Raw genomic sequence first — 23,770 nt, 5'->3', positions numbered from 1 at the left:
GGATCATTTGACGCTTTTTTTTTTGGATATTTGAAGCTTATGATACCAAGTCGTATTCTAACTTATTGAGATTTTGAGTATTTACTACAACCTTTTTGAGCATTCCCCCATTTTCTCAATTTTCACACAGGTTCCTAGTCGCACACTTGCAGGTTGGCCAAGGTCAGGTGTCATTAATGGACATATTTGGATCCAACAAGTATATTTTCTTATTACTTATGATGATTACAATATGCTATTTTAATTTATAATCTTTACTATGTTGTTGATGTGATTACACTCTACTAGATTAATCTTAAATTCTATTGTATTATAACGCTGTTTGAATCATGTTTGCATTATGCTTGAATTATTAAAATTTTATTAGAAAATTGTTCAAATGATGTTCAAATCTTCTATCAATGATATTTGAATATTCTTCAAATCATATTTGGATGATTTAAAATTTAATTGAATTTTATTTTTACTTTCTTTCGAGAATTTCTTGAACCTTATTTGAATATTCTTTCAAATATTATTTGAATCCTATTCAAATATTATTTTTAATCTTTTTCAAACTTTTCAAATAAATTTTCAATTTTGTTCAAATCTTAATTAAACATTGTTTAGATATATTTGAATCTAAGGCTTTGAGTGAGGTAATTTTCTTACAGCTTTCTAAAATAATATTATAGTATAAAAATTTTTAGAACCCAAATTTTTTGTATTAGAAAAATATTTTAGAAAATAGTATTAAAGCTGTCCCAAATGAAGCCTTAAGCTTATTTTTGAAATTATTAAAAAAGCTTATTCTTTAATTTTATTTGAAGTTTAATCCAAATATTGTTTGTAACTTGCTCAAATAATTTTTTTGAATATATTTTAATAAATAATCTCTAAATATTGGGAGGTTAATTTTGTTAGAATGCAAAATTTAAGCATATTTCATTATTAAAAAAAGAAAAGAAAAAAAAAAAAAAACATTTGACCACCTACGAATTTTCGACTACAATATCAAAATTCCCAACCACTGTTGGTTAAATTTCCAAGCCATAATTAGGAAGACGACTCGTCGGGTATCGAGTATCGATCGATTATTCCTCTAGACGAACAGGGTTGCAGGAGGTCAAGCAATTAAAAAAAAAATTATTCTTTAAATTTATTTGAAGTTTAATACAAATATTGTTTGTAACTTGATCAAATCAAAAAATTTTAATATATTTTAATAAATAATCTCTAAATATAGGGAGGTTAATTTTGTTAGAACTTAGAATGCAAATTTTAAGCATATTTCATTATTAAAAAAAGAAAAAAATAAAACATTTGACCACCTACGAATTTTCGACTACAATATCAAAATTCCCAACCACTGTTGGTTAAATTTCCAAGCCATAATTAGGAAGACGACTCGTCGGGTATCGAGTATCGATCGATTATTCCTCTAGACGAACAGGGTTGCAGGAGGTCAAGCAACGAGAGCAAAACCCCTTCGAAAATGGTAATTCCTCGCTTGTTCTTCTTCCTAAAATTTGCATTTTTCTTCTCCATCTTTGGGCTCATCTATTCTACTACGATCAAAACTCTGTAAATTCGATTGCAAAATAGATTAACCTTTCTTTTGCCCGTTCTTCTTCAATCTATAGGTGTGCTTAGCCTGCCTTTTGCCGCTGTTCCTTATCCCGGTGGTGAACGCCTTGCCTTTGCTTGTCAATTTTATCCTGGTAAGCTTTTTAAGTTCCGTTTTTTTAATAATTTTCTCAATTCTAGGGTTTATTCTGGGGGGATCTTAAGTGAATATCTGCTGAAGCAGAACTTTTATTTCACTTTTTCAAATATTTGACCCAGCGCAAATTTTGATTGGATGGATGCATTTTAATTTGGCCCATTGCAGTTCTATTAGACTATAAATAGCTGAAGGAGGGGAATAATGTTAGATTTGTTTTTCTTTTTCTTTTTTCCTTTTCTTTTTTTTTTTAGTGCTCTCTTTGCTCCTTCCAATGAATTTAGAACTGGGGCAGGAGGACCTCCATGGAAATAGTAAAAAAGGGAATTATATTTGTCCCCCCTATTCGTAATTTCAGCTGATAAATATTTCCAAAATCCTTAGCAGAAAATAATATTTTAATTTGGAAGATTTAACTAGGATTTAGGTTAATTATCGCCGAGCAATTTTTTGCAGCATCTAAATTATACTGCCAAGTTAAATCCCGGAGAAGTTGAATTTAACAGTTCGCGTGACATTCGTTGTGCCGGCTTGCTCTCTTGTGAGCTCCTATCACTTTTGCAATTCCACAATCCTGCTCCTCTTGTGCCTGTCAGTGTGATATCATCCGTGAGCTTCTTCCCGTGACTTTGCTGGTCGAGGTGAGAATATATTGCCCAATTTTGAGGAGAAAAGGATTCAATTTGGATCTTCTACCAGACCATGTCATGTGAAAGTGAAGAGCTCTTGACACCAAATGCAATCCTTTCCCCTTTTCTTTTATTGGGACACTGTAGTTGCGGAAGAAAACATAATTTTATTACTTATTTGTGTTCTATAACTTTTGGCTTGGAAAATCAGTGAGTAATCAAGTATGGAATATCTTTTCAATAAAACTTAATTGACATTAGAATTTAGGCAATATTTGATGGGCGGAGTCAAATTAATTAAGTCATAGTTTGTTATCATTTTCTAATAATTGCTTCTTCAGTGAATTCATGATATTAGATATAATAATTATGAAAAGAACCCAGTTATAAGAAATAGGGGTTTGAGGTATCTAAAAAAATTATTCAATTTTATTCTTAATGAAGTTCTGACCGGTTGTGGTATTCATTATAGTTTTGAGAGTCAAGTACTTAATCAAATAGATTACTTAGAATATTTTTGAGTAGATGTTCTCCTTGTATATGCACGAGGCATAAGTTTTCTGCTGTCAATGTCTTCTTTTCCTCTACAATTCATTATTTTAAATATTTTTATTGGGTCTTTATTTAAAGAGATGGTGAAATAAATGATGATATTATTAGTAGAATTCAAGTTTGATGGTTGAGGTGGAAGAATGCTTCGGACTTGTTGTGTGATAGAAAAATGCCCCTCAAACTTAAGGACAAATTTTATAAAACGGCGGTGAGTCCTGCAATGTTTTTTGGCGCTGAATGTTGTTTATTAAAAGAGAAGCATAAATTTAAGTTAAATGTTGCAGAGATGAGGATGTTTAGGTGGATGAGTGGCTTTAAACTTAAAGATAGAATGTGAAATAAGTATATATGTAAAAAAGTTGCAGTTCCAATTTCATATAAAATTAGAGAGACTCACCTTAAATGGTTTGGTAACATAAAATGTTGGCCTTCTAATGAATCTATTAGGAGAGTAGATGTATTAGATCTGACTTATGTTAAGAAAGATAGAGGTAGATCTAAAAAGTCTTGGTTAGAAAGTTTTAAAAATGATTTTTTCTATCATAGTTAAATAATAATTTGACTCTTAATTTGACACAATGGTGAAAAAAGATTCATGTAGCCAACCCCACAGTGGGATAAAGGCTTGTTGTTGTTGTGGATTAATTTCGTGTTTTATATTACTCAAAGTTGATATAAGCTAGGTTTCAAAGAGTGCATGGATTTCATGTTGGTGCTTCCCTGAATTTCTAAGCATCATTTCTAATATGTTCTGAAATGATTTCCTTCATATTTTTGATTTTCATCAAAAGTTGCAAATAATAATTTAAAGTAAGATTTTGTGTGCTTGTATATGACTTTGTATTACATATATAAAGCTAGTGAGAGAGAGAGAAATTCTGTTTTCATTCCACTTGTTTTTTACTGCAGGAAGTTGAGATATTTATACAAAAAAAAAGAACCAGCAGAAATTGAATTTTTTTTACCATAGCTATAAGTAAAGATCAAAGAAGTAATTATATTAATGTGGCTTGACTGAAAATAGTTAATAAGGAAAACAAAACCGGAAATGCAATTAACAAGAATAGTTGTCGACAATCTTGGAAATCTTAAAAAAAAAAAGCATTTAACAGGAATAACTGTCCATGGTCTTGCAAAAATTCCAAATTTTCTCATAGGCATAGGAGAGAAAATAGAGTGCTCAGAATGCGAGACTTTGTGATCTATCATTGGATTCAAAACCTTTTCAATGTAGTTGAGGAGAATAACATACTATCCCAAGGTTCCCATAGCATTGCCACTATGTTAGCAATGAATGATTTGTGAGGAGGAGATTCTAGGAGTGTGGTAGCACGAAATCTGAGGGAAACACATGTTGACAGGTAAGGAGAAATTCTAGGGGTGTGGTAGCATGAAATATGAGGGAAGCACACGGGTTTTCAATGCATTCCCCATTGTTGACGCATTTTTCGTTTCAACTCGATTTAAATCGAGTCAAATCAGACCTGATCAATTTGATTGAACCCGATCAATCCAAATCAGCCTTGTCGAACCCTAAATTGACTCAAATCAGCGCCGCCGATTCGAGTTTAATTTCATCAAATTGACTTGATCGGGCCAAATCGAACTAGAATCGACGCAAATCGATTCAAATTGAGTTTGATTTGGGCTCAATTTCAGTTCAATTGGTTCAATATGAGCCCAATTGACTTTCCAAATCAATTCAAATCCTTCCATAAATCAGGAAATCAAATCGACGACCTCAATCTCCTTGATTTTGGTTGTCTGCGTGCGTTGCTTCTCGTCAAATCCTGTAGGCAATAGAGTGGGATATCTAATATTATGGATATACGAAATCGAGAGGAGCAGGCTTCCTCTTCAGGCTTCTCACTTCTATGTGCGTCCCGAGCCGAGAGAGAACGGGAGAGAGGGGATTCGATCGGGATATCCTTTTGTTTTCGTGTGTACAAGGCAGAGAGGGGATTCAGTCTTCTCTGGCTTTGTTCTTCCTTCATGCTTCCCTTCCAGAGTGGTTCGTTGCTTCGTGTGATTTACGAGGCTGAAGGGAGCGAGCGGGAGCCTTCTCGCATGCGTGCAGTTTGGATGAATCAGGCGGCTGGGTGTCTGGAGTCGGATAGAGTAGAAGCCGAGCGGGGTAACTCCCATGCATTTGTGTATACGAGTCGAGTCGAATGCAGGAGGAATCGATGCTTTTCCTCTCACGCTCGTTACTGGAAGTCTCGATCGAGAGGGAATCAAGTGATTGAGTTCTCTGTGCGTGCAAAAGTGATTGAGTTCTCCGATTTCATTTGCGGTGCTGTCCAACTAAAGTCAAGGGCTAGAAGAATTTCATTGTTGGATGACTAGACCATTGTAGTTCCATATTTCTATAGCCAAAGGAGTTTAAAGGCTTCTTTTCCTCATATATCCAACTCCGGCCTCATGACCGTGGAAAGCGACTTCCGGAACTCCTTGGACAGCGACCTCCTTCCTCCATCTCGCTTTTTGCAAGGCGATAACATTTCATTAGCGCGGTGATTGGACCTGGCAAGGTAAAATCCCTCAAAACTTAGCAAAGCCTAGGTATATTGTCCAATGGATGTGTGTATGATGCTCCCCAAGCCTTAGGAACCTAGAAAACCCTTGCATTTAATTTTGAAACCCAAGATAAATCCCATGTTTGCTGCTCCCTTAGCAAATTCATGAAAATCTGGTGATTTTCATTGAATTGTCCTCATTTGAGAGCCAAAAGAGCATGCCGATGCATGTAGGGTTGTTGGATTGATGTCCAACATCCTCCAAATGCATGTTTTAGCATTTGTGTTGCTTTCCAATCCATCGCCTATGAGAAACCTAGGCTTCGTAGTCATCATATTTAATTTTGATGGCTATGCACTTGATCAAACAAATTGCATGATACTAAGAGTTTAGAAAACATTGTAGGTCTCTTTCTCTAGGGTTCTTACACTTATATAATCATTGGGGAACTGCTAAACATGCTTATTTAATATGGAGCAAATTTGAGGTAGATGTGGGTTTTTCGAGGACCCATAAACCAAATCCTCACATGTTTCTAAATTATTTAAGCATGCTTTGCATCTCTTATTTCAAATGGTTAAGGAGGGTAGTGAGTATCCTCTAGAATGCAAATCACCCAATGCTTGTATCATGACAAAGTTGATATAGGTTGTAGAAGCCTGCATACGTTGGAGTTTGTAGCTCCTTGCAATATTTGGAAAAAGCACATATGTGAATTTAATTGGTCTAAAGCAATTCTAAATCATTGTGAAACTTCTTACATACCCCCTAAGGTTTATGTTGAAAATTTTGTAATATAGAGGGCCAATCAAACTCATATGTGACATTTTACAAAATTTAAAGCTTTAGAGTAATAAATATTCTCATGCATCACTCCTAAGTTTCTCTTAGATCATGCCAAAATTGATCTGCAAAATTTATTTAGAGGAATCCAAATGAATCTTCCCTGTCCAAATGAGTCCAAAACACTCAAATGAAATATAAAAGCTCTCTTTTAGTAGTTTTTCCTCTCTTGTGCATGATGTTTGGATTTCCCCAAAATCCTAGATATATCCTGCCATAAGTTCATTGGATTTTAGGATCAAATTCTATGCCTTCTCCATTTGTTGAGACACAAAATTAACAAATGAACTTTTCTCCTCTCTCATGTATGCTGACTTGAAGTTTCTGAAGACTTCAGACATATCATTACATGAACACTATACTCTTAGGGCCAAATCCTAGATTACTTGATTTTTTTAAATACAAAATCAACAAATAACTATCATTCCCTCTTTCATGCATGATAATTTAAAATATTCGAAGACTTTAACATATCATTGTACGAAGCCCTTGAACTTGAGACCAAACTTTAAGTTCTTCCACTTCACTTGTTAAAAATAAAATTAACAAATAATCCCTTAGACATGGGATCCAAGTCCTAGTCTCCTTCATTTATTTAGCCTAAATTAAGTGAATGATCATTTTCTCTTTGAACACCAAATTTTCTAAGAAACTCCTCCAATTTGCAACATCTAGGTTGCATATTGCTTCTCACATCTAGCTAAACCACATTAGGTAGATAATCACGCATCATTGAATACAAAATTCAATGAATGCTTCTTGACTTGTTGTGCCAAAACTATAAGTCACTTGTTTTTTCTATGGACTCCAGAAGTCCTAGAAAATTCTCACTTTAGCCCAAAAGCTATAGGTTCCTTCTCTTTCCCCCCTCAACTTCAAAGTTGTAGAAAATTCACACTAAATCATTTACTTGTTGAACCAAGATCAACAAATAATCCACCTCTAGCATCAGAATTAAAATCCTATTTCTATTTTGTCCTTCCAACCCAAGTTGGAAGGGTGTACTTCTCTCTATGAACACCTGAAAGTTCAATAAAAAATCATTGTGACTTGTAGCCTAAATTTGTATGTCACCCTTTCATATTTTCCTAATCTAAACTAGACAAATAATCATGCATCATTGAATACAAAATTTAATTATTGCTTCATGATTTATAACTCTAAAGTTACAAGTCATTTCTCTTCCCTATGGGCTCTAAAAGTCTTAGGAAAATTTCCAACCTTAGACCCAATCTCTAAATAATCTTTTCACTTAATAAAACAAGTGCTTTCCTACTCTTATGAGAATTTTACAAAGTCCTAAGTAAAATCCTTTGAAATACCTATCTTATCCTATTAGGTAGACAATTCTCTCTTATCCAAACATCAAGATAATCTCAAAATTATTAAAAAGTTATTTAGGTTTCTTTAATACAATGATTAATCATTCCACCCTAAAAGGTGGAATGCCCGCATCATTGAATTTTAGGATTCTACAAGTAGCAAGCTTGCCTTAAAGAAATAGTGGCTGCTTTATAGGTTCTCCACAATCCTTCTGAATATGAAATAAATAAAAATCAAATAAAAGTTTAAGTTACAAACAACTTAAAGTGAAACCACCCATAGATTAAAATTAAACATCTTTTATTCCTTAATAAAACAAGACACTATTTGTAGTATGACATACTGCACAGCTGACACACACTTAGGTGTGCATAGCCCTTAGGCATGCTAAGATTATGATTTTTCTTTTTCTGCGCATGTGGTTGATATTGTGGTGTGATACCTATTGAATTATCTGCACTGTTGGGACTTGTCTTTAAGTGGATAGGATAGAGATATACTTGCTTTTTTTGCAACTTGTCATGTCCAAGAGGGGATAAAAATAAGTCATGATTATTTAACATTGTTTGCTTGCAAGCACTGCTTAAACCCTCCAAGGAGGCATGATTAATATGATAGAAACAAGGTTTAACATTTTAAGTGTCAAGCAATTATGTGATGTTTATTGCTGTCATATAAACTGCTTCTAATCTTCTTTCTGTTTTGTAGATTAATCTTCTTTTTATTTTGTAGACTGTCTTTTACATTTCAAAATGTTTTTGTTAAACTTAGGATGCATGTTTAAGCTAGTGGGATACAATTACAAGAGGGGTGAATTAGAAGGATGAATCTACCATAAGCGAAGCCCAAGACCTATATAGAAAGCCAAAGCTCGAACTCCCTATAGGTCAAGTATGTAATTATTACTGGGTTGTATAATGATGGTCAACTTAGCAAACAACCATGATTATAATAATTTGGACATTATTTTCTTTTCAGTTTTGATTGATTTTATACATATAAGCATATTTTGATTGTTTACTGAGTGCGCATTAGAAATTCATACTTTTTTAGGTTTCTTCACTTTCATTGTTTGGGCGTGGCATGAACTTTTATTATGTGGTAGACTCTTAGAATAAAATTAATTTTTCTATCAACTAACATATAAACAATCTAAAATTAATCATAGGATAACCAATTTTCTAAATAAAAAAGAAAATTGCATGACTCACTCTAAGGAACAAAGTTTTCAAAAATTAAGATGATCATGCATGACCAGTGTATCACTTGTAGAAAGCCTTCACTTAAAGACCGGTAATAAAAATTTGCATTTTAGTGAGTCATCATATGTATAATCATAGAGTCAGGCATCTTTGTCTAAAAGTCAAGTTGTAAGCCGTATTTTCTATATAAAAAAACATCCCTAATCTTCATATGCATTGAGACTGAATTATATGATTTTAAAATCAGTTAGGTGGGTTTAGTTATTAGCCCTTTATAGGTAGGATTGTAAATTTTGTAGTTAGGTTGACTTATGTCTCATGTGAGGTGTAGGTTCGTAAGCCCTCTGCACTCCATTATACTTAGGTTCGATGCACTACCCTCAATAGTCCTCATCATAATTTTAGGATCCGAGGTTGCTGTTGACTTCCAGTCACTTCATAAGCCCTCACATTCCGGGTATTTTCTTTAACATATGTTGTTGGAATGTAAGCCCTAACATTCTAAATCAAATTGGTCAACTTTAATAAAAAAATTAATTTTTAAGATATAAAATCTAACATAGAATAATTTAAGTACCTTTGAGTTTCCTCAGGATCAAGTACTCCTACATTTCATTTATTTGGCTCTCATTCCTAAAATCTGATTCAGAGTTGATCACATCTTTCTTGAAATTCCAAAAACCAAATCTTTGAACAAGAATTTCATAAATTTTAAAATGAAAAATTAGACAATATTTTGATGACTCTAAAAAAGAAATTACTAGTTTAATCTAAAGTATTCTCAACTCTCAAGTAACAAATGCTTTAGATGTAATTAATTATAAGGGCTTGCCCCTATGGGCATCTGTACCTCAAAATAAAATAAACTATATTCAACCAAATATTGAATGAAGAAAAATCTCTGTTAAAATTAAAATTGTGACTTTGTAAGTTTTGTTATTGAGTTCATAATGAAATAATATTTTTTGTCCTTTGGGATAGTTAGATAGTATAAATTTTTTATGCCGTGCTCGATCACAAAATATCTCAATCTGTTGAGGATGATAATCTAGTTCTATAGCTATGGACAGGAAATATTGAATTGTGTTAAATTTAGCAACAAGAGCAAATTTTACTTAATAGCCTATTCCAAATATTTGAGTGAATTTTTTTGTAACTAGTTGAGTCTTGTATCTATTTGTAGATCCATGTAATTAATATTTCACTATAAAGATTCATTTGCAACCCATTATATGGTTTTGCTTAGGGGTGTCCATATTTGACCCATCTCGAAACCCGACCCGGTTTGGGTCAACCAGTTTGCCTTACAGGTCGGGTTTAGGTTTCTTTTTTCGGCCCATTTGTAAAATCGGGTCGGGTTCGGGTTGACTTGAAAACTTTATTTTACACGAGTCCCTTGCTTAGGCACTCCCGCCCCCGCACCGCACATAGTTGCCATTCGCGATGCGATTGATTCGCACTAAGGTACACGATGATTGCTACGGCTCATTCAGTCATTTACACACAATAGAGATCTGGAGATCTAAGCGCAGCACTGCCACGCCCGCCGTCACTTGCATTCATGCAACGGGCATATAACCCTAGCGACCTAGCCTGAACGGCCAAACTCGAAGTCTCGCACTCCCGCGCCTCTGCTTGCACTTGCACAGGTGTAGTCCAGCACGTGGCCTAGCCCGCCCTTGTGTGGTGTCCGAAGTCCCACACTCCCGCTCTCGTGTTGCAGCTGTGCTACGCTCTTTGTTGCTGTCTCCCACCCATGGCTTTCGTGTTGTCGAGTCAACCTAAAAACCAGACAGGTTGAGTTTGGGTTGAAATTTTCGACTTGTTTTCAAATTTGCGTCGGGTTTTGGTTGTGTCAAACAATAGTGAGTCCATACGGATCCAACTGCGACCATACATCCGATATTCGATGTGCCACTGTTGAGGAGAGTTATAGGGGATCACACCTCAATTACAGAGTTACGAGTGACGCTGACAAATGACTTGGAGGTGGTTTTGGAACTGCTGGAGTTGGTAGGAGTACGACAGGGGGAGGGAGGAAGTAAGGAAGTGCTAATTAAGTGGAAAAACCTACCTGAGTATGACGCTACTTGGGAGCCGTATGAGCGGATGAAACACCAATTTCCGTCTTTCCACCTTTAGGACAAGATGGTTCTTTGGGAGGGGGGTATTGATAACCGGCCCAACAACAAGGTTGACTTCTGGTTTATTCCAGGCAGAATAGGGGATCAGCGAACCCCCTTGTGGGGCCCATGCATTGATGGAAAATTCAAATAGGAGGGGGCGGTTTAGGAGGGAAATTATTCAGGGAAGGACTGTTAGAAATTATGTTTTTATTTGTATTTTCTAAATAGGGGGGAAGGGGTTAGGGTTATGTGATATGTTTGCTGATTTTTGAGTTTTATCTTTAGGTTTTTGGGCTCTAGCCACCAGCTAGGGATTGGGAGAGCCGGATCTTCCTCTCGAATTGAAGATCCATCATAACTTGTTTGTTTTATTCTATGTTTTTTATCAATTATCAAGCTCCCTAGTGTTTTGTCTAGGAATTTATCTCAAAATCCTGCTTGAAACTTAACTGAAATTTCAAATTTCAGCCAAGATTTCTATAATTTCTGCATTTGTTTCCTATCAAAGACCAGCAAGTCTCCTCTTTGCATGGTATAGCCTCCACATATTTGAAAGAACTCCAAATTTTCTTTTCAATCAGAAATAATTTCATTCATTTAGTTAAATAACATATAAATAGGTCTCTTGGAAAATCTTACATGCACAAATAGGAAAGGAACTAAAAGGAGGGAGAGAGAAAGGGGAGGGCTAGTTCCTTGTGTCTGAATTGATGTGATTTATATGCTGCATCAATATGGGTTGAGTTGTTTTGATTATAATTAATATGATTATGAACCAGCCTGAAAATATTTTATATTCGCTCCATATATCTTTTCATATACCTTTTAAAATTATCCTTGACATTATTTGGAATAAAAATAAGGCAAATTTTTAATCAACTCATTCTCATTCGATTTCACATTATTTAATTCAAAAGCAGCAGCATGAAAGGACAAAAAATCTAAGCATCTATAAATACTAATAACTATTAATCACCCCACATCTCTCTCTTAGTTTAGAAATGCACAACTGCGGAACCAAAATAGATCAAACGCTAGGTCCAAGAATACCCATTTCTGTCTAAAACCCCAATAGTCACAATATGCCTCATCACCTCTATGAATTAAAAATAAGTATGTGTTAGACCGGTCCATAGAGGACCGGTCCAACCGGCCCAATCAAAGTTCGTTTATGAGAGGAAGCCGGCGGAAACAGCAGGGAGGAAATGGGGTGGGGTCCACTTGTTTTTCAAATTGAATCTTGGAGCCAAAAGGAGTGGAAGCAAGGGAAATTAGGTCCTTCTATGTTATTTTTGAATTGTATGCATTAAGGAGGGAGAAAAGGATAGATGAGGGTTATATCATATTTTGGTGAGAGTTTTTCTTGTTCTTCTTTGGTGCCTAGGGCTCTAGATCGAATTCTAGAGATTGGGAGAGTGTGATCCTCCTCTCGAATAGAGGATCCTTGTATCTTTGCTATCTTCCTTGCATCTGCTAGTAAAATACAAGTATTTTCTCTAGTTTTCTCGCAGATTTTCCCGGATTTCCTTCTGTTTTTGCTGTTTTCCTGCTGTGAACAGCAGTTTGCTTGGAGATTTGCTGTAAAAGTGAATAGGAAATACTTGAAATCAAGTATTTCCTATCAAATTGGTATCAGAGCAAGTCTTGGGACAAATCGTGGGCTGTTTTTGTCCGATTTCAGCGGCTGAAATTGCACCGGCGAAGGAGAAAATTGCTGAAATTTTTTTCAAATCCTGAGATCTTCTCATAATTTGCAAGCCGTAGGAGATTGCGGCTAAGAAGGTGGATGCTTTGGAGGAGAGAATTGAAGGAGAAATAAATCAAATCAAGGAGACCGTGGAGGAACGAATGTCTTCCATGGAGGGGCAAGTGGCCGATCTACGAGATATGATGAAGAAGATGTTGAAGTTCAAACCCAATCGGCGGCGTCTGATGCTAAAGGGCCAGCGGTGAAGAACACCAACTCTGAAATCCATCGTTATCGGCAGCGGGCTTGTATTTGGAAGGGAATGCACTCTCTTGGTACCAGTGGAGAGATCAGAGGAGACCTATCCGGAGCTGGGGAGAATTCAAGGACAGTTTGTTAGAGCGTTTCCAAACCGACTGGGGAGGAGACTTCTATGAGCAGTTCTTTGCTCTAGTACAGGAGGGGTCTGTGGCGGACTACCGAGAGAGGTTTGAGCATCTGACCAGCATGGTAGAGCGCTTGTCCGAGACGGTGCTGGAGGGGAATTTTATGAAGGGGTTGAAGGCCGAGGTTCGAGCAGCGGTGAAGGTCCTGATGCCCAGGGACTTGGGGGAGGCCATGAAGCTTGCACAGTTGGTCGAAAATCAAAAGAACCTGGAGAATGGAGCTAGGAGTAGCAGCAGCTCAGGAGGCACTTACAGGTGGACGACTACCCACCTAGCCCCCATGAGGAGGAAATGGGGAGGAAAGAAACGAAGGAGAAAGAAACGAAGGAGAAAGCCACATGAGGAGGAAATGGGGGGCAGTTCAAGAGACTCACTGAGAAAGAAACGCAGGAGAAAAGAACAAAAGGGCTGTGCTTCCGATGCGATGAAAAATACATGTTAGGGCATAAGTGCAAGGATCGAACTCTTCAAGTTCTCCTCGTTTGTGAAGACGAGGAAGACGAAGAGGGTGGGGGAAGCGATTCTGAGGTGGAGGAAAAGATGCATCTGGATGTGTCAGAAGTCTCTCTCAACTCCGTAGTGGGACTTACTCCGAGTCACACTATGAACGTAAAAGGAGAGATAGCTGACCGTGGAGTAGTGGTGTTGATTGATAGTGGGGCAACCCACAATTTCAATTCCACCCAGATTGTGGAGCTGCTGGGGATGAAGTTAGTAGATACTGGAGGCTATGGGGTGATGATGGGCACGATGAAGGTGGAAATGGGAAGAGGAGCCTGTAGGGGGGTGGTACTGATGATCCAAAGCATACAAGTGAAGGAAGACTTCCTTCCTCTAGAATTGGGGAGTACGGATGTCATCTTAGGGATGAAGTGGTTGCAGACTTTGGGGGAAACCAAAGTCAATTGGGGCACGCTGCGGATGGAGTTGGTGAAAGGTGGAAGGAAGAGGGTGGTGATTCAAGGGGATACAGGGCTGACCAAGGCAGGGGTTTCTCTTAAATCCCTAATCAAAACAATTCAGGAGGAGGGGGAAGGCTACTTGGTGGAATTACACTGATTAGAGGGAGTGAGTGTGGAGGATGGGGGAGACATACCTCTCTCTGTGCAGCCTTTGATCCAGGAGTTCGAGGAGGTTTTTCAACTCCCTCTAGGGTTGCCACCACCCAGGGAGCAGGAGCATGCCATCACCTTAAGAGAGAGAGTGTCACCTGTCAGCGTACGACCTTACCGTTACCCTCAGTTTCAGAAGGATGAAATAGAAAAGTTGATCAGAGAAATGCTGGAAGCAGGGATTATCAGGCCCAACACTAGCCCGTTCTCTAGTCCTATTCTATTGGTGAAGAAAAAAGATGGCAGCTGGCGTTTCTGTGTAGACTACCGCGCACTCAACAAGGAAACTGTACCTGATAAGTTTCCCATATCAGTGATTGATGAGCTTCTGGATGAGTTGAGTGGAACAGTGATTTCAGCAAGATAGACTTAAAATCAGGATATCACCATATACGAATGAAGAAAGAAGATGTGCCCAAGACCGCCTTTAGAACTCATGAGGGCCACTATGAGTTCCTAGTGATGCCTTTTGGCCTCACCAATGCTCTAGCCACGTTCCGAGCTCTCATGAATAAGATCTTCAAATGGTATCTCAGGCGATTTGTGTTGGTATTCTTCGATGACATCTTAATATATAGCATAACAGAGGAGGAGCATTGGGGACACTTAAAGGTGTTAGAGGTTCTCCAGGAGCACCAGTTGAGGGCTAACTTGAAGAAGTGCTGTTTCACACAAGCTAGTGTGGAATACTTGGGGCATGTGGTATCCAAGAAAGGAATAGTAGCAGATCAGTCCAAGATTGAGGCCATGCTTAAGTGGCCACTGCCCAAAAAGCTAAAGGAGCTGAGGGGATTCCTTGGGCTTACAGGGTACTATAGAAGATTTGTGAAGGGATACAACACCATAGATTGGCCACTCACCGAGCAGTTGAAAAAAGATGGGTTCTTATGGGGGTAGGCAGTTACGACAACATTCGAGCAGTTGAAGAAAGCTATGACCACAGTTCCAGTCTTAGCTTTACCGGATTTTGCCAGGCCTTTATATTGGAGACAGATGCATCGGGATACAAACTAGGAGTAGTGCTGATGTAGAGTCACAGGCCCATTGCATATTTCAGTCAGGTGTTGACTGTCAGAGCCCGGTTGAAATTTGTCTATGAGAGAGAGTTGATGGCAATTGCTTTGGCCATCCATAAGTGGCGCCTCTACTTACTCGGAAGACATTTCATCGTCAGAACCGACCAACGGAGCCTGAAATATTTGCTGGAGCTGTGCATAGTGACAGAGGAGCATCAGAGGTGGCTATCCAAACTGCTCGGGTATGATTTTGAGATTCAGTACAGGCCAGGGGTAGAAAATAAGGTAGTAGATGCCTTGTCCAGGTGCATGGGGGAGCTGCAGACAGTGGCTGTGTCAGTCCCAATGATTCTAGATTGGGAACCCATAAAGGATGAAAGTGCCAAGGACGAGGAACTAAGCAAGATCAGAGCTGACTTACTGAAGGAAGAGGGCAGCCATTCAGGATACTCATTGGTGGGGGAGAGATTGTTGTACCAGGGGAGGTTTGTGTTACCCAGAACATTAGTACACATCCCATAATTGCTCCAGGAGTTCCATGAACTGCAGTAGGAGGTCATTCAGGAGTACTAAAAACCTACAGGAGACTAGCGGCGGAGCTGTACTGGAAAGGTATGCATAGAGATGTGGAAGAGATGGTATCCAGATGCGAGGTGTGCCAAAGAAATAAGTATCTAGCTATGTCACCAGGGGAGTTAATACAACCATTGGCGTTACCAGGACGAGTTTGGGAGGAGATATCTATGGACTTCATTGATGGGCTACCCCACTCTGAGGGATTCACTGTGATTTTGGTGGTAATGGATAGATTGAGCAAATATGCTCACTTTATTCCTCTACGTCATCCATACACCGCAGTAACAGTAGCGTTAGTCTTCATCAGGGAGATAGTCAGACTACACAGAGTGCCAGAGGTGATAGTATCAGACATAGATAAAGTGTTCCTCAGCCATTTCTGGAAAGAATTGTTCAAACTGCAGGGGACGGTGCTAAAGAGGAGTACGGCTTATCACCCACAGATGGATGGCCAAACAGAAGTAGTCAATCGGAGCTTGGAAACTTATCTGAGATGCTTCGCATCAGAAACACCCAAGCTATGGGCTAAATGGCTATCATGGGCCGAGTATTGGTACAACACCTCTTTTCATTCAGCCTCTCAGATGACCCCATTTAAGGTGTTGTACGGAAGGGATCCGCCCCACTTGGTGCATTTTGGGAGTAGCAGCACACCCGTGTCTTCAGTAGAGGAGTATTTGGAGGAGAGGGATAAAACACTGGAAGAGTTAAAAAGACATATGTTGAGGGCTCAACAGATTATGAAGAAACAAGCTGATGAGCATCAGAAAGATATTCAGTTTGAGGTGGGAGAGAAGGTATTTTTGAAACTCCGCCCATATCGATAGAAAACGATCGCCAACCGGAGGAATGAGAAGCTTGCTCCAAGGTACTTCGGTCCTTATGAAGTACTGGAGAAAATTGGAGCCGTAGCATATCGTCTGAAGTTACCACCGACAGCGACGATCCATCCGGTTTTCCATGTATCCCAGCTAAGGAGAGCCATTGGAGATTATGCTACTAGTTCTGAGTTACAAGGGACATTAACAGATGAAATGGAAATGATATTGGAACCTTTGGAGCTCATGGAGGTTCGTTAGAAAGCAGATGGAGCCACAGAAGTCCTGATCAAATGGAAGAACCTCCCTGACTACGAGGCCACGTGGGAGTCATACGAGCGGATGAAGCGATAGTTTCCTGACTTCCACCTTGAGGACAAGGTGGTTCTTTGGGAGGGCGGTAATGTTAGACCGGTCCATAGAGGACCAGTCCAGCTGGCCCAATCCATTGGGCCGGCTCAGTTCGTTTACGAGAGAAGGAAGCCGACGGAAACAACAGGGAGGAAGGTGGGGTCCACTTGTTTTTCAAATTGAATCTTGGAGCCAAAAGGAGTGGAAGCAAGGGCAATTAGGTCCTTTTATGTTATTTTTGAATTGTATGCATTAAGGAGGGAGAAAAGGATAGATGAGGGTTATGTCATATTTTGATGAGAGTTTTCTTGTTCTTCTTTGGTGGCTAGGGCTCTAGATCGAATTGTAGAGATTGGGAGAGTGCGATCCTCCTCTCGAATAGAGGATCCTTGTATCTTTGCTATCTTCCTTGCATCTACCAGTAAAATACAAGTTTTTTCTCAAGTTTTCTCGCAGATTTTCCTGGATTTCCCTCTGTTTTTGCTGTTTTCCTGCCGTGAACAGCAGTTTGCTTGGAGATTTGTTGTAAAAGTGAATAGGAAATACTTGAAATCAAGTATTTCCTATTAGTATGTTTGCTAATTTTGCAAATAAAGTCACTCGCCATTGGTTGAGATTGTGTATTCCAAGATCACCCAAAGATGTAGGTAAACAATTACTTTAGAACCTTGCCTATCGCCCAATGAGAAATCTTTACAAATGAGCTCAAGCAATTTTTTATTGTCATTAATACATCGTATGCAAATATGGCGTAGTGTCTTTGAAAGCTTAATATTTGAGCTTTGATGGTAAATAAAAAAGTTGAACTTTTAGTTGAAATTTAGTTTATTTTACTGTTTTAAATTTCGGTAGTGGATTGTATGGATATGCTTTAGATGTCTCCTTGTTATGAAAGTTTGATTTGTACCTGTATCCCTTTCTTACCGTTGCCAAGAGTACCTAATATTGATTTTTGTGGTTGATACCCTGTTTTGGCTACCTGCAATGGTCCCCTATTTTGGTTACTTGCAGCTTTCATCTATTTGATTGATTCTCTGATGTTGTCAGCTGCAATTTTGTTTATTTTGTTGAGGGATTTATGGCTTCTCGATGACTCCTATGTATCCGGCTTGTGTTATCTTGATTTGTGACTCCCTTATTTCCAATTAAGGTTTATGTGACTCTTTTATGATTTCTTTATTATTATTATTATTTTGTTATATAATTATCTACTGTTTCGTGTTTTTTTGTGAATTTTTGTGAAGAATTCTTGATGTTGGTGTTTGATGGGAGGATTGCAGTGGTTGGTCACAGCTGGAATTAACATGGGCTGGGAGCCTAGGAAAGGATAATATTAGGGAAGCGGGCTTGTTGGCTTTCTCTTTGGGCGCCTTATGATTGATCTTTGGAGCTGAATTTTCTCAATTGATGATTCTGGTAGGAAACACGTGTAGATCTCAAGTATTTCCTATCAATCTTTAGAAAACAGCGATAATTCTCCACAAAAATCCACACAAAATCACGAAATAGTAGATAATTTGTATTATTTGATTATTTGATGAAAGGGAAACGAAAAATACCAAGATACAATTGATCCTCTATTCAAGAGTATCTTTCTCTCCCAAATCTCTAGACGCTGCTAGAGCCCAAAAAAAAACCTAAATCTAAGAAATCTAAAATTTCATCTAAATTCAAGATGCCATAACCATAGGAAAATAAACTATTTAATGCTTACAAGTTACAATTCAAAAGGAAACCTCTAAATAATCCCTACATTCAATTTCCCTCCTAAACTAACTCGAAAATCCGTCCTAATTGACTTAGGCGGTGCGAACGGCACGTACAGGATCCGTTTCACCTGTTTCGCCCGGACCGGCTGGACCGGTCTCACAAATTCTTGATGAGAAAATTATAAGCGTGCTGAACATGGTTTTATGTTATTTTAGAACATAAACGATATAAAAACAGTATAAAAAGTTTACTTCTTTAAAGATATAAATATGGCAGCTTATATTATCGAAGTGAAATACAATTCTGCTTTACTAACCAACGCAGCTCTCTGCTTGCCAAACCTATTTGTGCTTATACATTTCTTTATCACAGGCTAAGGTGTACAGACTCTTCGGATGGGAATACAAAACGCCAGAGAGGGTCCCTCCAGCTTGTCCATACAAGCCTGCTGGCAACAAAAGTGCCCAAGTAAACTCTTATTCTTGCCGTTCTTCTTAGGCATTCTGCATTAAATAGCTTGGGCAGCTTTTTTCCTGCTTCTTAAAGCAGTTTTCTAGTATAAAAATTTTAAATTTTAAACTAAGAAGCTATTTTAAGAAGCAATAAAAAAGCCGTCCCAAACAAAGCCTTATTCACCGCGAATCCTTATTCTGCCATTTACATCAGCATTATAAGCCTCATACCCTCGATCTTATAATATTATTCTTCTCATTTGATCTTCTTCTCCTGAACCTCGCAGCATGTAGGAGACCCACAGATAGAGTCAGAGCAGAGTAAGTCCCTTCAGGATGACGCTAAACAAGACTAGTGATCTTTCATTGGGAGCTTCTACCATTTTATTCTGTAAGGCATGTGAATCTATATCCCGTTAACTGTTTTAAGTAACTTGGTGTTTGTTGCACACAAGCATGTGGAGGAGGCTCTGAAATTCATGGAATAAATAAAGACTAAGAGAACTTGATCCTATGATGAAACGGGATTGAAAATTTGAGGTACACTGGCAATAGTAATCAGAAAAATATCATATATCATAACAATAATTTCGATAGCATTAGTTTTTCTTTGGAGGGTCCTCAAGTTCATGAGCCGAACTTATTGAGAAAGAGAGAGACATAATTGACTCATTGACAAGGTAGTGAGTCGGATTTGTTGAGTCACAAGTTCAAGTTCGAGCATAAATTCGAGCTCGTATATTCATGAGTAGAACATATTGAGCCATAAACTTGAGTTTGAGCTTAAATTCAAGCTCGTATGTTGTACGAGTTTGAGTTCGAGCTAGCCTTAGCTCGTTGGCTTGTTGAGCTAGTTTGATTGATATTATTTAACACATCGATATTTATATTAGCCTAATTGAAGATGTTTATATATATAAGTAAATAAAAAAGAAACTTTTTTTTTTTGGATAACCATTTAATGTAGATAGAATTATTTTTAGCCGTATATCATTGGTCTCCATGGGTCTCCATCTCCAAGCATGTCATATTCAATGAAACATGAAGCTATTACTAACTTATTGCCCTATCCATTGTTCTTCGGCCTCATACGCTTTTTACGCCCGCCTGGTTGCCTTATTGCTAATTGCCCTATTATCATTGTCATTGCCACTTTCCTATCGCCCTATCTCAGACACGCTCGTTGACATATCATCATTTTTGCATAAATCAGTTTATACGACAACATCAAGCCTTTAACTGACTATGTAGGGTTGGTTATATGAATCCTTTTTCTTATGTGATCAAATTATCTAAATATGACTCTCTCTAATCTCATCTTCCATTGAAGTGTGTATGTTCATTTTGTATCCTATCTCTAAGAGAGAATAACTCGGTTTATACAACAATCAATAAATTAAAGCTTATATTGTAAGATAAAAATATATTTTAATTTCTTATCTAAGTATAAATAACTTAAAATAAGCATAAAGTGAGCTCAATTAATCTCATAGTTTATCATTACTAATTATTATGACTTTCAGGCTATAGAGTTATGCTATATTATCTGATTCATAATCATAAAAAATATCTTAATATAGTATTCTCTCGTGTTAACGAGAAATTATTGATCAGAATATATACAAATTAAATTTCTTCTCTTTATTTCTACCAATCTCTCTCTTTTGCAACAAATTATTATTATTATTATTATTATTATTATTATTATTATTATTATTATTATTATTATTATTATTATTATTATTATTATTATTATTATTATTATTATGAGTGGACGACATTATATTTTAATGTTATCCGTTGGTTTAAAAAAATATTGTAATGAATAACATAAACATGAGAACCAATAATTTATTGGATTTTTTGTTGTAGTACTTTATAGTTGGTATATTGATTGGCCTTCGTAGAACTTAATTGTGATTATTCTCTACTTATGAAAATATTGTAAAAATTTTATAATTATCATTTTGAAAGCTCTGTATGCGAATAATGAAAGGATGTGTTAGATAGTCGACAACCTGAATAAAATTTATCAAATAATCATGACATGAATTCTTTAATATGTTGTGTTAATAATAGTGTGTTTCATGTAAGTGACGCGCTGTAATAAAGTGAGAGAGTTATTAATTTATGTATTTGAATCATTGAATGGATGGTGGAGTATTTGTAGTTTTTGGAGCATCCATTTGATTTGTAGAAGGGTTGTTGATCAAGGCCTCGTTTGGCTGGCCGTAAGTTCTCCATTTCCGAGTTCAATCGGTGAAAAAATTATTATTTTATTGTTATTTAAAGCGACTTTTTTAAAATTTCTTTTGCTACACCTCCGTATTTTCGCCGATCTGAGAAGGAAAAAAAAAAACTGCCTTCTCCGTCGTAATGCCTTCATTTCCGATTTCAATCGGTGAAAAAATTATTATTTTATTGTTATTTAAAGCGACTTTTTTAAAATATCTTTTGCTACACCTCCGTATTTTCGCCGATCTGAGAAGGAAAAAAAAAACTGCTTCTCCGTGGTAATGCCTTCTTTTAAGAATGAAAAAATTGTCAGGGGGAACCAAACAAGGCCAAAGTATAAGATATCGTCCTCAAAAAATAAAAAATGATTTGGTGGATTAAAATATTGGTAAAGAAATTCCCATGGTAGGTTTGATACTTTTGGTGATGGCGCCTCCTTAGATTATTGAGGCTTCATTTGGGACGATTTTTTTGTTGTTTCTTAAATAAAATTTTTAGTATAAAAATTAAAACTTTTGTACTAAAAATATATTTTAAGAAGCAATATCAAACGAAGCTTGAGTCTCTTTTTTATGACAAAGATTATCATTATTTTTTATTATAATTATGAGTTCTCAATTCTGAGTGATCAAATAACTTAAAAAAATTATATTTAGATTTTATTTGGGATAACTTTTTTACTCTTTTTTAAACAACATTTTAGTATTAAAAATTTTTGTACTTAGAAATTTTTGTACTAAAAAATTAATTTAGAAAATCATAAGAAAGATATCTCAAATGAAGCCTTAAAAACTCCCACAAAAGATATATTTGGCCGCCCCTTCTTTTACATTAAAAATTTTAAATATTATGTAAAATAACATAAAAATTATAAATATAATTTATTAAATTTTATTAATTATTTTTTAAATTAATCTAACAAACAACAGATTGTTTTTCTAAACTTAATATGATTATTTAATATTTAAGTCAGCAACTGCAAATAAAACATTGAGAAATATTCTCCAATAATTGACATGAAGACTAACTTCTAGAAAAAAAAATTATATTATTTTGAACAAAAATTATTTTGAGTATAAAATAATTTTGCATATTTAATATGTTTTAATAATTTTAGAAGATATTGATTCATTATAATGAAGAAACAAATTATTTTCAATATTTGTTGTTATAATTTTACTATAATTATGTTCTGCTTCAGATGGAATTTTTTTTTTCTAATATTAAGGGGATCAAATTATTAAGGAATTATGATAAATATTAAATGAAAAAAAAAAAAAATCCACGTCCGTATAGCTTTCAGGGTGTAAATCAACCCAACAATATTGTCGGATATTTTGTAAAAAAGATAACGGAATCAAATCAATCAATGCATTAAATTCCATTTCATAAATAACAAATAAGATATTTCGAACTTCTTCTATAAAAAATATCGCAAAATAGAATTTTTATTATAATTAATTTGAGGTTTTGAGTGAATTAAGACTTCCTTTAGGTCAATTTTTGTATTGTTTCATAAAGATATTATTGACAAAATAATTTTTAAAAGTTATTATAGAATATAACTTCCTAATTCAAAATTTTAAAAAAATAATAAAAAATAATGGCCAAATAGAAATTGTGTTTGCGGTTTGAAAAGTAAGGCAGAAAGAAAGTTGTCTCAAATGAATCCTTAGGTCTTATTTGGAACAACTTTCTTGGGCTTTGTTTGGGACGAATTTCTTATTACTTCTTAAAGTTGTTTTTTAGTACAAAAAATAAAAAAAGTTGTACTAGAGAGCTGCTTTAAGAAGCAGTAAAAAATCCGTCGCAAATGAAGCCTTAATGCTTTATAAAATTGATGTAGAGAAAGTAATTTTTAAAATTTATTGTAAAAAACTGATTTTTAGTTAAAATTTTGAAAAAGAAGCAGTGACAAAATAGGAAATATGGTTATGATTTAAAAAGTAAAGCAATAAAAAAGCTGTCACAAACAAAATCTAAATAACAAATTCATATATATATATATATATAAACTTCAAATTCAAGACATTTTGAAGGAATACTTAAACTTCTAACCAAAGCCATGCTAGGCGGCATAATTTAGGCTAGGCACCTCTAATGCGTAGGTGACTTTTCCCTTTTTTAAAAGATCAAAGGTCATAAGACCTTATCTTGTCTGTGTGGATGAAATCTTTTATAATGTTGTTGGTGATGCATTTTTTCCTATGATTTATCTCTCCATTAATACTAGGGATGTTGTTGTGAATCCCTCATTGGTAGGTTTAGGAATGAAATTTTTTGAAAGTCAAATTTCAAGCAAATTTATTCATTTATATTAATTTGATTGTTGGCCAACTCTAGTGTTTTCGCCAAAATCTTTGGCTAATGCAAGCTAATTGTGTTGTGAAAAGAACATTTTCAACGGCCTTGAGTAAATGATAGTTGAGATATGAATGGTTCGAGGTTTTGCACATCTAATATCTTGCACATG

At 36.2% G+C, this 23,770-nt stretch overlaps 1 protein-coding gene across 1 annotated transcript; it reads left to right on the top strand.

The window, feature by feature from the left end:
- The first annotated feature begins 1,325 nt into the window (after positions 1–1,325).
- On the top strand, positions 1,326–19,661 carry LOC110108531. Its single transcript, XM_020839208.2, has 4 exons — positions 1,326–1,477; positions 1,623–1,700; positions 18,983–19,078; positions 19,350–19,661. The coding sequence occupies exons 1-4, from the start codon at positions 1,475–1,477 to the stop codon at positions 19,416–19,418; spliced, it is 246 nt and encodes an 81-aa protein (XP_020694867.1). The 5' UTR covers positions 1,326–1,474; the 3' UTR covers positions 19,419–19,661.
- The last annotated feature ends 4,109 nt before the right edge of the window (positions 19,662–23,770 follow it).

This window comes from Dendrobium catenatum, unplaced genomic scaffold, assembly GCF_001605985.2.
Source record: "Dendrobium catenatum unplaced genomic scaffold, ASM160598v2 fragScaff_scaffold_1163, whole genome shotgun sequence".
NCBI lineage: Eukaryota > Viridiplantae > Streptophyta > Magnoliopsida > Asparagales > Orchidaceae > Dendrobium > Dendrobium catenatum.
Note: the sequence above shows the minus strand (reverse complement) of the source record. Positions and strands in the feature narration are given on the sequence as shown.

Coding starts and splice junctions, on each gene's coding strand:
- LOC110108531 (XM_020839208.2), top strand. Junction 1,701..18,982: donor TGCTTGTCAATTTTATCCTG/GTAAGCTTTTTA, acceptor TCTTTATCACAG/GCTAAGGTGTACAGACTCTT. Junction 19,079..19,349: donor CTGGCAACAAAAGTGCCCAA/GTAAACTCTTAT, acceptor TGAACCTCGCAG/CATGTAGGAGACCCACAGAT.